Here is a 15,650-nt window from a genome sequence, read left to right on the forward strand (position 1 = left end):
GACTTCTGTTAAATTATCTTTTGGGTTCACGACAATATTTAATATCCTCTATTTGCTTGTTCTTCATTTTGACCAAACAATTCTACATGTTTTAATAATTTTTTTTTTTTTTTACTTTGTGAAGCTAGTTCTCTACCCTAGACCAAAAAATGATTATAATATGATGAATGGAAAAAAACTTGGCTGATTTTTATATATTATAGATTACAACATTTTCTAGTTTATTGCATTTCGGTTTCTAACCTTGCATCAGAAAGCATCAGATCGAATAAAGATATTCTTCAAGGTGAATGTTCATTGAGTAAAAAGAGTGTTGTAATCTAAAATAAACTGGGATGTGTTGAGTCAGCCTGTTTACATACTTATAATAATGACTGGGGTTTTCTTTTTTTTTTTTTGCCTTTTATCTTTATTACTTTGTTTCCTGTCTCTCCCACTACACTATAAATTCATGTCTATCTTGTTCATTTCTATAATCCCCAAAAGCCTATGCACAGAATAGGGTGCATTAATTGAACCCTTCATCAATATGGGTTCAATTAATGAATGAATAAGGTTGGGTTGTATGTTTAGTCCACTGAGAGTTAACAAGAGGCCTAGGAAGGAAGAAGGAAAAAAATGAGGAGTTATTCTAAAATAATCCACCCATTTGACTCCTGGCCTTGGATTTCCATTTCTTCCCACTCAAATTCCATATTGCCACCACTCTCTTTTCTAAGTTTTCTAGAAAAACAAATCTGACCATGATACTTTCCTGACTAAAACTTTTTAGTGACACCCACTGCCTAAAGGGTACAATCCAAAATCCTGTTCATGATACACAAGGGCTTTTGAATTCTGGCCTCTGTTACTCTTTTTGGTCTTCTCTCTTGCCAGCTGTGCTCCAGTGTTACCTACCCAGCTGTAGCTCCAATAGCCACCATGTTCTTTCACACACCAGACTTTGCTCATGCTGAACCCCTACACTTAAATGTTCTTCCCAAAGTCATCTCGGTGAGCTCCTACTGGGCAAGTCCTCCTTTTCCCACCTCCAGTGCTCAAGTAAAACTAATATGCCCCCTTTGATGTTCCAATGTATCACGCACGTGCTTACATTACGAGAGTACTTATTAATGTGTTGTAGCTATTGGTTTACATATTTATGTCTTCTAGTCTCTGTGCACTTTGAGGGAAGAGGCTGTCTTACTCGTTTTTGTAATCCCACCATAATACGTAGAATATAAGTATTTAATAAATGATGAGTGAATGAAAAAAAAGAGAGATAAAGTTGAAAAAGAAAGCTGAGACTAGTTTCACTGTTTAAAAAAATAATAATTAAACATCTATTGTATGTCAAGCAGTGGTCTATGTCAGTGAATTAAACACAATTTTTGCCCTGATGGAGTTTACAGCTTAGTGAGGGAAGATAGAAAATGAACAAATAAGTGAGTGAAACGTACAGTATTGAGAGGGTGGTAAGTGCAATAGAGACGAAGAAGGAAGGAATTCAGATGAAAGGGGCTAGCAATTTAAATAGGGCGCCTCAGTAGCTGACCTGAAGGAAGTAAGAGAATAAGCCCTGCTGGTATCTGAGGTACAGCAGTGCAAAGGCTGGGGTAAGAGCATAACTGTTATGTCCAAGGAGCAGCAGGAAGCCAGTGTGACTGGAGCAGAGTGGCCAAGGAGGAAGAGCAGTAGGAAATGATGTCAGACATGTGACATGTAGTTAGATCTGGAGGGCCTGTAAGCCATCTTTGGAGTTTGACTTTTACTCTGAGGGAGAGAAAACCACCGGAGAGTTTGACACAGAGGAGTAAGTAACATAATCTCATCACTCTGGCTGCTACATGGAAATCAGATTGTAGGGGGCCAAAGGTAGAAACAGAAAGCCAGCTGGGAAGCTGTTCCAGTGATCCAGGTGAGCCCAAGGGAGTAGCAGCAGGAGTAATGAGAAGTGCTTAGATTCTGTATATATTTTGAAGGTAGCACCAACAGGATTGCCGAAGGCTTTAAATGCCGTCATAACATAATAGGTAGATGTGAGTGATAAAATTGTTAAAATAGCCTATTAGTAAGAAGTTATCAAAGGAGGAAGGAGATGGAGGGCAAGAAGTCATATCGGAATCTCCAGGGGTTGTTAAGTTTGAAAGACACATTTAATCTAATTTTATATGGGAAAAAAACTGATTTTTGAATACAAACTACAGAAAGTAAAGATGCACAAAATCTTTTCCATTGAGGGGGATGGGGGATTCAGAAGATCAAGAAGTGAGCATTGAGAAAAAGCCTACCAATTAAACCTGTGCATGGCTTCATTAATGAGTATGTTCATAGTAAATGAAAAGTATAATTTATACCTCTATAGCTATTGCCTAGTGTATGTATAACATGTTTTAAGATAGATTTTAACATAAAATATGATTTTATGGTAATGGTATAAAATAATAAACATCTACCCTCTAAAATTATGCACCTGAGAGTTATTTATATCCAAAATGGCATCATCTATAATATTACTTGGAGTAAGACAACATAAATTTGAGCATACCCTGAGCTATTACTAGTTTATTGTGACTTCTGCATTATGAGGCCTTGGACATCTTAAACGAGGTGAGTGTACATAAGAAAAGGACAGGCTGGGAGCGGTAGCTCATATCTATAATCCCAGCAATTTGGGAGGCCAAGGTGGGAGGATTGCTTGAGGCCAGGAGTTCAAGATAAGCCTGGGCAACATAGCGAGACCCCATCTCTACAATAAATTTAAAAAATTAGCTGGGTGTGGTGGTGCATGCCTATAGTCTCAGCTACTTAGGAGGCTGAGGTAAGAGGATCACATTAGCCCAGCAGTTTTCGAGGTTGCAGCGAGCTGTGATTGTGCCACAGCACTCCACCAGCCTGAGCAAGACCCTGTCTCAAAAATAAAAAGAAAAAAAAATGGACAAAGATAATTCAAATTACCCTTTTGGGCAAACCTGAAAATGGCAGAGCATTTGTTGTAAGACTATGAAGAAGAAGAAGAGGAGATATGTGATAAGGAGTGATAGGATAGATGAGTTTTGTCAAATCTGGAACTGATAGAATTTCTTGTGTTAAACAAACAAACAAAAACAATGTTAAGATCAAATTTATGAAGCCCTTGCCTAGCCAAGTAGTCTTCAGAGACACTAACTGTCACCAGACTCGATGTTCAGGTGCCTTTTCTAGGAATAACAATCAATGATAATACCTAACACTTTTGCAGCACTTGCTATACACCAAGCCCTGTTTTAAGAGCTTTGTTTGTTACTCATTTTATCTTCCCCCAAATCCTATGAAATAGTGAAATAGGTACTATCGTTATCCCAACCTTGGAGATCAGAAAACTGAAGTACACGGAAATTGTGTGATTTCCCCAAGGTTACATAATTCACGAAGGGCAGAGCTAAAAGCTATTATATAGCCTCGTGATAATGACAGGTAGAATTGGTCTGAAAAGAGCTGAGTAAACCATATACGCTGCTTCCTTCATTTAAGAGATAAGAAGCAAACCTGCACAAGTTTATTGATGAGGCCATAGGTGGGGATGAGTATGTGTACAAGGGGAGGGGCACTGAGCTCACGGGAATGGGATATGAGCTCATTTGGGTTATATATTTGTTTTAGCCCATCCATTTTTTTTTCTAATCTCTTGTATACCGGCTATTGGGTTTGTGGCATTCTTAGAAAGTTCACTTCTTTGAGACTAAAATAAACTATGCTTTGGTAATGTCTGACTTACAACATTCTATATTTGAGGGAATTTTATATATTATCATTACAAATTACACATGTAATTTTGTCTTTTTTGATGATGAGGAGGAGGTGGGGAAAATGGTGAATGGGTATGATCTGCCCATTTGGTTCTGCAGAATTCCTATAGTTAAATTAGGCATCTACTTTTTTCATAATTTTTATTGTGAATCTTTTTACATCTCTGAATGTAAAAGAAAATTATACCTTTGTACAAATGCTTGAATAAATAAAATACAGAATTGAAATAGATGCCAAAAGAAGTTCAAAATGTAGTGTGAAAACTCATGGGGCTTTATAGTAGTATTATACTTTGTAATGGATATAATTGAGTAGTAATCTCCAGATTAGTAATCTAGAGAAAGAAAGAGACCCAGGACATACTGCTCAGGATAAGTGAGAAAAATCTTTATCAAATAAGGCCCCCATGTGGCTGTTTAACGACATGCTGTACATGCATGCAAAAAATTAAAAAAAAATGCTTGTCTTGTGGCAAAATCTTGTTAAGCAAGTACTAAACATGTCAACTGAATCCTCCTGAAAGTAGCATTTGAAAAATAACATTATTACCTAATTAATCATTTAAGATGGAGTTTTACTAAATTTTCAGTGAGAGTTCACAGTACAAATAGCATGAAAGTATACTGGGGGCTAGAAATCCAATTTTGAGAATAACATCTTACTTTCCTTATTCTCACAGGACCTTTCACTTCTGTCTTCTTGATAAATGCTTCAGAGTCATATGTGTTCTCTCCCTCCTTCAGGACATATCAAACATGGGTGTCCAGGAATTTTCTTGATATCTAATGGCTTTCCACTCCTCCCTATGCAGTTTTGATCTGTGGTTAAACAATAGCAATGTTAATTTGAGTAGTATTGTCATTGCCAGTGTAAATATTTTGCTCCGACTGCCTGCATAGCTGGTAGCCATCCTGATGGCTATTTCTGAATTAATAGTAGTTGCACTAGCAAGAAGACATGATTTTAGTTGTAGCTCCCAGAGGGGGAAGCCTCCTTACAAGTCTCTATGTCATAGTAGAGCAGTTAAGAAATATTCAGGAACAAGCTTGCTGACTAGCCATAAACACCCACATATGGAAGAGTCCCCTGATTTTATTAATATGAAAGATAAAGTTTAAAGTCTAAATTATTTTCTTAAAATTTTAATGTGTGGCTATTACAGTAAATTAGTTAAGACAGATCTTTTTCCCCCACATAGATTTTTATTCTACTGTGTTTAGACTTGGTAGCTGAAAGAGATGAGTCTCTGCCCTGATGATTTTAAACAGAAATTTTTAAATTTCAAAAACCTCAGAAATTACCAACCTACAGCTTTATTATACAAAACTCTTTTAAAAGCATCCAATATAGAGTAACAGTACTTCTTGTATTACTGTGTACAATATGTAAGTACAGAGATATCTACACTAAACTATATATTCCGTGACATTCGTCGACGGAAACTTCAAAACCAAAGGTGGAAGTTATATGGATTTTGGAGCCATTAAAATTGTGAAATTTCAGTAAAAATAATGCCAAATACGACTTCAAATTAAATTCAAGGGACATTTATTGAGAACCTGTTCTACGCACAGCACTGTTAGGTACTATAGGGGTCGTAGTCATTAAGGATTTCACTCTAAAATCTGGGCATATTGACGCGAGGGGAGGTAAACAGCAGGCTTAGGTGAGCGCCAGAGGTCGTGGGCTGAAGTGGGGACCCTCTCGCAGGTAAGGCAGGAGGCGTGGCGGAGAAGCTCTGCAAAGTGGGCGCTACCGAACACGGGCATGGAGGGCGGCGCTCCAGGCCTTTCTAAGGCAGCAGCCAGCCCGGCAAAAGCCGAATTGCCCCTAAGCTCACTGCCCATCTCGCCACCCAACCCATTCCATTGCCCAAGACGCTAGAAGATGGTACACTCGCACCGCGCTCGTTCTTCCGCGGTCAGTGCCGGTTGCAGGCAGTGCTGGAGGCTGCAGTGAGGGCGACGTTGGTGGAGGGTCAAGAAATCCCGCCACCAGACGCCTCAGGGATATTCTGCAGGCCATTGTGTAGCTGTTTATCAGGCTCCGAGAAGGCGTTAGACAAAAGGAAGGCCCCCTCCCTTCTTGGTTGTCTGGCTCAGGGTACGGTGCGGGCGCAGGCGCGGCTGCATTCTCCGCACGGAAGCTAACGGAAGCCACGAGACTGGGGATCAGCCGTTAAAACTTGGCTCCAGGAAAGGGCTTGTCATCGGCTCCGAGCACTCTCGAGCCCCGCATCCCACAATCCCTGCGTGGCGACTGGCTCCAACACGCCGGCGGCGAGAACGAGCCCGGCGTCTTGACAGCTGCCCACGCGTCGGGGCGGTGCTCGAGCACGTTGCTTTAAAAGGGCCGCGCGGCCGACCCCGCCTCTCGCGCGCTGCAATTGGCTCCAGCTGGTGCAGCATTGCTCCGATAGGCGCAGGGAGGGCGGGGCGGCGCGGGCGAGGCCCCGGGCTTCGCCGCTGCGGTCCCGACTGGGGCGCGAGTTGCTGCCGAGTGTAAGCGGTTGGGTGTGTGGGGCCAGCCGGCTTGAGCGCGCGCTGGCTGTCACGGTCCCCAGGGAAGTAGGGAAGCGCCCGACGCCGACCTGCACGCGCCGCCCAGCGGCCGGCGGCGCGCGGGAGGGCAGAGGTGGTGCGTGCGTGTGTGCGCGCGAGCGCGTGCGTGTGTGGCGCTGGGGCGCCGAGGGGAGCCGTCAGCCCCGGGGCGCTAGTCTCCGGCTGTCTTGCACACCCTCCCTTCCTCCCCGCTCCTTCCCTACATCCTTACCGTGCCTCCGCTGTCGCGTACCGAGCGAGAGCCCAGGCAAGCAGGTGTTGGGAGGGGGCGTGCAGGGTCGCACGAGACAAAGGGGGCGCGGAGGTCAGCCCGCTATGGCCTCCCGGAGCCCGGGGGGTCTGAGCGGGAGCCGCGGCGGCGGCGGCAAGAAGAGCCTGAGCGCCCGCAATGCTGCGGTGGAGAGGAGGAACCTGATCACCGTATGCAGGTACGGCGGCCCAGGGCGAGGGGAGGGGGCCGTCGGCGCCGCGGGCTGAGAGCTCTGGGCGTGTGCGCGGGTCCCTGGGGGTCCCGGGGACTACGGGGTGTGCCCGCCGCCTGTGCCACGCTGCGAGTGGGAGAAGGGCCTGAGGTTAGGCACCGCTGAGGCCCTGGACTTCCCATTAGTTCCAGTGCTGGAGGCACCCGAGGGTAGGGCTTGGGGCGGGGCTGGGGGAGGATTTGTTTTGAATGTATAGTCTAATGCCAGAGTAAAACAGGAGGGCCTGGAGGAAGAACTCATTCATTTAGTGCATATTAAACTGTCAGCCAGCTTTAGGTAAAGTAGTCATTACTGTGATTATTTACTGTGTTGCCCTCAAATCGGAGTGCATTTCGTTGTTTTGGCTTGTTTACATTTATCTTCAGACATTTTATTCCAGAAATATTGAGTGCCTGCTACACGCCAGCCTCTCTGTGTGTGTGTGTACACGTGTGTACTATCCACTTCTAAACTACAGTGCTAGTGCTGTTTCTGCAGTTATTGAGTGGGACTGTGGAGGATACCTGGTTTTTCTGTCAATGATTTATTTATTTTAAGGTCTGCCTTTCCTTAAATGTGTTCTAACTATAAATGTAGTATTCCCTTACTTTATAAAGGGATAATTGCTATGTATAATAAGCCTGGTGTTCAGACATAACTGTTTTTTTTTTTTAATATACTGATCTATTTTCTTTCTTATATCTAGGTCCTAAGAAAAATTGAAATCCTAGGCATCCATTTCTTAGGAACTTCTCTGAAGGATTTAGATGTTTTAAAATTACTGTTCTATCAAACCCCGGGAATCATTAGCTGCTGATAATCCTCTAAGAATCAGAGGATTATGAAACCTTTTCCTCCTTTGCAATTTATATCTGAATGGGTTTTTTTTCTGGTTTCCCTTTGTGTAAAAATATGTCTAGCATCTTAAGTAAAAATACAGATATTTCTATTAGGACTTATATTCAATAACTTTAAGTGACTTTTTGTTTTTTAACTTGGATTATTACAAATGTTCGTCTCTCTAGCAGGCAGATCTGCCTCATTGACAGTTATGGCACTGAGTTTTAAATAGTAAAGTAATACGGAATCTTAATTTACTATTTGTTCTGTCTAGGATACAACTTCTTGAGGGAATTAGGCTTTATTAAATTTTCTTAAATTTAGGCAATTTTTAAAGTTAGGTAAATAGAACAATAAGGCTAATTTTCTTAACTATAATTTCCAGATATTAAAAAGAATTACTTTTTTTTAAAAAAAAACATGGAGATAGTTCCAACATACACAGTGATTCTCGAGGTAAAATGTTTCACAAAGCTCCATCAGAGTTAAACTCTACAAGGACAGTGATCTCGTCTGCTTTTTGCTTGGTCTTTTTCAGATTCTTCGCAGTATAGCATCTGACACTCAATAAATACTAATAAGTGAATAAATTCAGTTGTGGGTACTATTCCTTTTGCTTCTTCGTTTTTGTCTTGGCTGGTGTTAGATCATGAACTGTTCATTTGCACCCTACCATAGACAGTTTGAGGAGAAGAAAGGGATTTGTATTTCAACTTTATTTAAATTAAATTTTTACCTATCTTGAAGAAATTCCAGTAACATTACACTGATTTGCATAGACAGTTACCTGGGCTAGTTGTATTTTCATTATTATTATTTCTATAATTATTGTTTTCTATTGCAAAATGAATATATGCTGACTTTTGTTACAGTTTACACATAGATTTAGTATAGTAGCTAAAGTAACTTTCAATTTCTGGCTTAGATTTTAATTTGCGTAGTTATTTATGTGGATATTAAGGCTGTTCTTCATGTCCAGATAGTTGATGATGTATATAAATTATCCATGTCTAGTAATGGGGTATATTTGTTAGGCTCTATCTAAATGACTTTTACTTTTTGAAAAAAAAGTCATTATGTGTCATTTGTACTTTTAAGTAGTCCCACCATGAATTCAGGAAAACGAACAAAGAAGTATTTATGCATTTATGCTACTTTTTAGGATCACCAAACCCTGGGTCTCTTGCCCATGTGTCTTATGAATTCATTTTTTAATTTTTATATCTCAAATCAGAGATGATTTGATATTTAAGTTAGGAAGAAGTTGGTTTAGTAGAAATATAAATGGGTTTTAAGTGGGCTTTGTCATTTAACTAGTGTGCCCTTTAACAAGCCATGCAACCTTCTCATTTTTTAGTTTTATCTGTAAAATAGTGCTGGACGAGATCATTGGTAATCTTCAGTGATAGCCCTAAAATAAATAATGGTCTTCAAGAAAAATGTGTTAATATTTGGTTTTGAATTTTTCCAAATATGAGCAGGGTAATAGTAGTAGATATACGTTTATAGTAGGTAGATGTGAATGTGCATTTTTCTCTGTAAAATAAAAAACATTTTGAACTGTGCCTTCCCATTTTGTGATTCTCTACTGATGTTCTGGAAAAATCAGTTTACAAACCAAAACAAAATCCCACCACCGTATATCGTTCTAGTGTACCTATTAATACTAATATTTAAACAGTAATACTTTTCCTTATCCCTTAAGCAATTAAGACATATTCTCAGTATAGGTTTAAAGCCTTACATAAGAACACAATTTTTCAGGTTGAAAGCTGTTTACAAGTACAATATTGTTACTGTTTTGAACTTTGAAATTGGACTATTTGGTTAGGTAGGACAGTCAGGAAAAGAGCTGAATTGAATTTTGGTGCACTGTGATTGTGTATGTATATGTAATTATTTCATCAGTTTTTTTCCCCAGTGAACACTTAAATATTGTAGACTAAAAATATTTGTATGGTACTTATTTCAGCAAATAAGTCCTATTTTATCATATTTTTTCACAGATTGTGGTGAAGAGAAAGTAGGTCATCTGAGGACTCTAAATCTTCCACACTCAACTCCAAAATAGTCATACACTGACTTTGGCTCTGAACACCAACTAGTATTTTCCCTGCACATTCTCTATCATTTAGAACTTTGAAAAATTAAATTGTTAAAGTCCTTCACATTTTTTAACTTGAGTTTTTCATCCATGGAAAATCAAGTATCAGTCATCTTTTTGTCCTTTTTAAGCTTCATGGTTTGTATTCGTTTGACTTTAGTTCTGTTGGCAGAGGATTCTAGATTCTCTTTCTGTGGATTAATAATATCTTACGAGCATGTTATTAAAATATAAATGTTAAATATATATGCATAAATAATATAACATTTGTCAAACTTTTGAATCAATACTTTAAGAGAAACTCCCCACAAAAAGTCATAATTTTTCAGTTTTGTGGATAGAAAGGACTAACGAGAGAGATTTAAGGAGATAGTGTGATAAGTGGGCTGGAGACAAATGATTTTGCAGTTAAAGTACTTATGTACATTGTCTTAGTTTTTTATAGGTCAAGATATTATTTCAGAACTTGAATATTATTTCAAATTACATTCACACCCCATTTTTCTAGTGTCTTCAGGGAATGAGGAGGTCATATTTTCTATGTAACTAATGTTTGAGTTAAGCTTAAAATTGTTCCATCCACTGTACTTTACTCAGCATTTATTGTGGAGTGCCATCTTCTGTGTAACTGAAGCTTCTGATTTAAGTGCTCGAATTTAAGCCACAATAAGTAATATTTAAAACATTTTGGATGAGTTGCTTTTAAAAAAATAATACACGTTTCCCTACCTTCTTTAAAAGACTACATAGCATATGTGAAGTGTAACTGAATATTATTGGCAATATAGAATGTCTTAGTGTGCTTTGTGTTGCTACAAAGGAATACCTGAGGCTGGGTAATTTATAAAGAAAAGAAATTTATTTAGCTCACAGTTCTGAAGGCTGTATAAGAAGCATGGAGCTGCCATCGGCTGGGCTTCTGGTGAGGACTTTTGTGCTGCATCAAAACACGGTGGAGAAGATCAAAGGGGAAGCAGGCGTATGCGAAGAGGGACTAAACGCCAAGGGGGTGTCCTGGCTTTATAACAACCCACTTTCTGGGAAACTAATTCATTGCCCCTGTCTCACTAGAGGGAGAACTCACTCAATGCCTGAGAATGGCACCAAGCATTCGTGAGGGATCTGCCCCATTTACCCAGACCCCTCCCACAAGGCCCCACCTCCCAACACTGACACGTTGGGGATCAAACTTCAACATGATATTTGGTGGGAACAAACAAACTATATCCAAACTATACCATAATCCTTTGAGTAATTTTAAATTCAGTGACTCACTTTTCTTGTTACTATTTGCTTGAGTAGGCTTCTTAAGTCTGTTCATACCTTGGCTGTAGTGATTATAATATTTTTGGATAAAGCTCTTTTAGTCATTCTATGTGTAGTAGAACTTTGGGTTGAGATTTTTGATCAACATTAGTTATATATTAATAGTTTTGGAGCAAGTTCAGTATCATTTCTAAGAATTCTCCGTGCCCTATTAGTAAGTGCTCACAATGGAGGTAATATGATCTTTTCAGCTGTTAGTCCTAGGTAGACTTTTCAGCATTCACAAAAGCTGAACTGGGTTCATATTAATTGACAACAGAGCACAGCTGTCACCTAGGCATTTACTAGGGGATATTTATTTTAACTTCCTTGCTGCTTGATACATATCAAAAGTTCAGTTGAGAGATAATATTCAAGGGGGAATGTTTGAAGCTTATCTACTCTTCTATTCACTCTTAACAGGTTTATAAAATATGTTACTGGTTCAGTCCAAATTATCAGAGAGCAGCTGTGTATGTAGACTGCATTGCTCTGTGCTCTCCTGTTCCCCAGTTGCTTTTACCCAGTTATGTATTGGTAAGATTCCATCAGCCTAGATTGAGGGTCATAATAAGAAGCAATCACAGAGGTCTTGAAGTTATTGTCACGAACATTATTTATTATGTCTAAAAATGGCTTCTTGTGTGAAGACTTCTGTGAGAAATATTTGATTTTAGTGCCAACAATTGTATTTCTAGGCAAGTGATCTATTTATATCTACTGGACATAAATGAATGCGTAACTGACAACTTTATCTTTTTCTCATAAAACTGTTGGAAATCTTAGTGTTCAGTCTGTAGCCAACATCTACAAGACATGTAGATCATGGTAAATAACACATTTAGCCTTATTCCTAGCTCCACTATGCCCACACTTTTTTTTTTTTTTTTTCCGAGACAGGGTCTTGCACTCTTACCTGGGATAGAGTGCATCATAGCTCACTGCAACATCATACTCCTCGGCAAAAGTGATGTTCCTGCCTCCACCTCCCCAGTAGCTGGGACTACAGGCATGCACCACCACGCCTGGCTAATTTCTGTATTTTTAGTAGAGATGACATCTAGCTCTTGCTCAGGCTTGTCTCCAACTCCTGACCTCAAGTGATCCTACCGCCTCAGCCTCCCAGAGTGCTAGGATGACAGGTGTGAGCCATAGCTCCTGGCTGCCCCCACATTTTTAATATAAATTTTTATTCACTTATAATTTCCTTACAGAAAAGCACACATAATGTAAGTGTACAGCTCCATGAATTTTTTGCAAGAGGACACAATGTTGTAACTAGAAACCAGATCAAGAAAAAGAACATTATTCAAATACCCAGAGACCTCCTTCTTGCTTTCTTCCAGTTGCTACTCCATTAAGGGTATAACTACTATCCTGATTTTCAACACCATGGCTTATTTTTCCCTTTCTTGAATTTAAAATGAATGGAATAATATAGTATGTACCCTTTTGTGTTTAGCATATTTTGCTTAACATAATGTTTGTGAGATTCATCCTTTATGTTGCACGTTGCTGTAGTTTATTCGTTTTCATTGCTATATCTTATTCCATTGAATGCATATACAATTTTCCCATTTTACCGCTAATGGACACTTGAGGTGTTTCTACGTTTGCACTACTACTAATTGAATATTCATGATATGTATTTTGGTAAATATAGTGTATGTATTTCTGGCAGGTATATAGCTAGGAGTGGAATTGCTGAGTCATATGGCATGTATAGTGACAACAGTTTTCCAAAAGAGATGTACCAATTTACGTATGCACCAGTGAGCAGTGTATGAAAATTCCGTTTGTTCCACATCCTCAATAAACCTTGAAATTTTCTGCGTTTCATTTTAACCCTTCTGTTATGTTTGTTGGAGTGTCACATGGTGATTTCGATTTGCATTTCTTTGATAATGATAATGAATGAAGTCAAGCACCTTTTCATAAGTCTATTGACAATTTGGAGATATTCTTTTGTAAAATAATATTTCAAGTCACTTACCAACTGGGGTCTCTGACTTTTTGTTTGATGTGTAGTTCTTTGTACATTCTGTATGGGACTGTTTTGTTGAATATATTGTAACGCAAATATCTTTCATTTGGTAGCCTTGTTTTTCACCCTGTAGTGTGTTTGACGAATAGAAATTTTTAATGTACAGTAATCCATAAACTTCCTTCATGGTTAATGCTTATTGTGACCTATTTAAGAGGTCAGCTTACCCCAAATTAATGAAAATATTCTCCTGTTTTCTTCTAAAACTTCATGAAGGATTTTTTTTTTGTTTATGTCAACAATCCATTTGTAGTATATTTTTATTTATAGTGTGAAGTATAGGGGTCAAGATTATTTCCCTGAAGGAAAATCAGTTGACCTAGCATAATTTACTAGAAAGGCCATGCTTTCCCCACTGCTCTCACATGTCACATTTATCTTAAGTCAGTTGACTAAATCATTGGTGGGTTTATTTCTGGACTCTCCCTTTTGTTCCCATGGTCCATTTGTCTATCCTTGAGCTAATATCATACTAGTTTAATAGCTATAACTTTATAATATATCTTGGTATTTGGTAATATAAGTTTTCTAGCCTTATTGTTCAAGATTGTCTTAGATGTTCATGGCCTTTTGCAAGGTAAATTTTAGAAACAACTTGTCAATTTCCATTAAAAATTTTTTTCTGAGATTTTTACTAAGTTTGCACTGAATCTACAAATCAATTTTGGGAAAACTGTCATCTTTACAATTTTAAGACTTACATGCAACCCATGAACCTAATATATTTCTTCATATGTTTAAATATTCTGGAATTTTCTCAAGAATGTTTTATAGTTTTGAATATGTAGGTATTTGCCTTTTGTAGGCTCATTCTTGCATATATGTATATTTTTATATTCACCTGAAATCATTAAAAACTTTTAATTTTCTTTTTCTTTTTTCTGATATATAGCATAAACTTGACCTTTTTAAGATATTGGTGTTATATCTAGCAGTCTTACTAGATTTACTTGTTAATTCTAACAGATTTTCTGCAGTTTTTTTCCTTCATTTTCTAAGTACACAGCAATGTCATCTGCTTTTTTTATTTCTTCCTTTTATAATCTTTCTGCCTTTTCTTTCTTGTCTTACTGCTGTGGCTAGGACCACTTACACAGTGTCACAAAAAACATTCAGAATTTTAACGATTAAGTAGGACGTTTGCAGTAGATTTTTCTTAATTCCCTTTTATTTCTAGATTGTTGAGAACGTTTATCATAAGTGGATGCTGAATGTTGTATTATTAAATGCTTTTTCTGATATCTATCAAAATAAACATGATTTCTCTCCTTTTTTTGTTTTTTTTTGTGAATTATATTGATTGACTTTTACATGTTAAACCACTCTGGAATAAAAAACAGTTGTGATGTATTATCTTTTTTGACATATCTTTGCATTCATTGAGTTAATATTTTATTTGAAATTTTTACATATTCGTGGGAGAATTGGTCTGTAATTGTCCTTCCAGTGTCCTTGTCTGGTTTTGTCATTAAGATTATCTGGTCTTATAAAACAAGTTGGGAAGTTGTTTTTTTTTCATTTTCTGTTCTGTAGAAGTTTGTGTGAAATTGATATTTTTTGTTTCTTAAACGTTTGGAAGAATTCACTAGGGAAGCAATCTGAACCGCAAATTGTCTTTGTGGGAAATCTTTTAGTGGCAGATTCAATTTATTTAATAGATACTGAACAATTCAGATTTCTAATTTTTTCTTGTATCAGTTTCAGTAAATTTTTCAAGGAACATACCCATTTCATTTATATTATCAAATTTTTTGTTAAGGCTTTTCTCAGTATCCTCTTAATATCTTATTATTATCTGAAAGATCTGTAGTGATTTTCTATTTTTCTTTCCTAATATTGGTAATCTCTGTTTTCCCCATTCTTTTCTTGCTAAGTGTTTATAAATTCTATTAATTTTTTCAAATAACCAACTTTTGGCTTTATTACTTTTCTCTGTCAATTCATGGATTATTTAAAATGCATTATTTAACTTTCAAACAGTTGAAGGTTTTTAAGATATCTTTTATTGATTTCTAACTTAATTCCACTGTGCAGAGAACATATTCTGTAACATTTCAAACTTTTGAAATTTTTGATGTTTGTTTTGTGATACAGCATATGGCTAATTTCAACATATATTTCATGTGCATTTGAAAAGAATGTATATTCTGTCATTATTGATTTCATGTTCTATATATGTCAATTAGGTCTAGTGTGTTAATTGTATTGTTCATATCTTTTGTATCCTTACTAGTTTTTTGTATGCTTAGTCTGTCTGGTATCAAGAGAGATGAGTTAAAGTCTGTCTCTGTCAGTGTAGATTTGACTGTTTCTCCTTTTAGTTTCGTAATTTTTTGTAAATATTTTGTTGCTCTATTACTAGTTTTATGCAGATTTGGAATTGTGATTTCTTCTTAGTAGTTTGATTCCTTTGTAATCATTAATTGTTTCTCATTGTCTCTAATAATGCCACTGCCTTAAAGTCTATTTTGTCTGCTATTAATATAGTTGCAACAGCTTTCTTTTATTTATTTATTTATTTATTTTGAGACAAAGTTGTACTCTGTTGCCTGGGTTATAGAATAGTA

At 37.7% G+C, this 15,650-nt stretch overlaps 1 protein-coding gene across 1 annotated transcript in view; it reads left to right on the top strand.

Annotated features, from left to right (window-relative positions):
* Positions 1 to 6,526: 6,526 nt before the first annotated feature.
* The window catches only part of RUNDC3B (RUN domain containing 3B), a 155,705-nt gene continuing 146,581 nt past the window's right edge, over positions 6,527 to 15,650 (top strand). Inside the window, exon 1 of the mRNA XM_012643498.1 lies at positions 6,527 to 6,757. Within this exon, the coding sequence (XP_012498952.1) occupies positions 6,645 to 6,757 (113 nt within the window). The 5' untranslated portion in view covers positions 6,527 to 6,644. The remainder of the gene's footprint in view (positions 6,758 to 15,650) is intronic.

This window comes from Propithecus coquereli, unplaced genomic scaffold (genome assembly GCF_000956105.1).
Source record: "Propithecus coquereli isolate 6110/MARCELLA unplaced genomic scaffold, Pcoq_1.0 Scaffold199, whole genome shotgun sequence".
Lineage (NCBI taxonomy): Eukaryota > Metazoa > Chordata > Mammalia > Primates > Indriidae > Propithecus > Propithecus coquereli.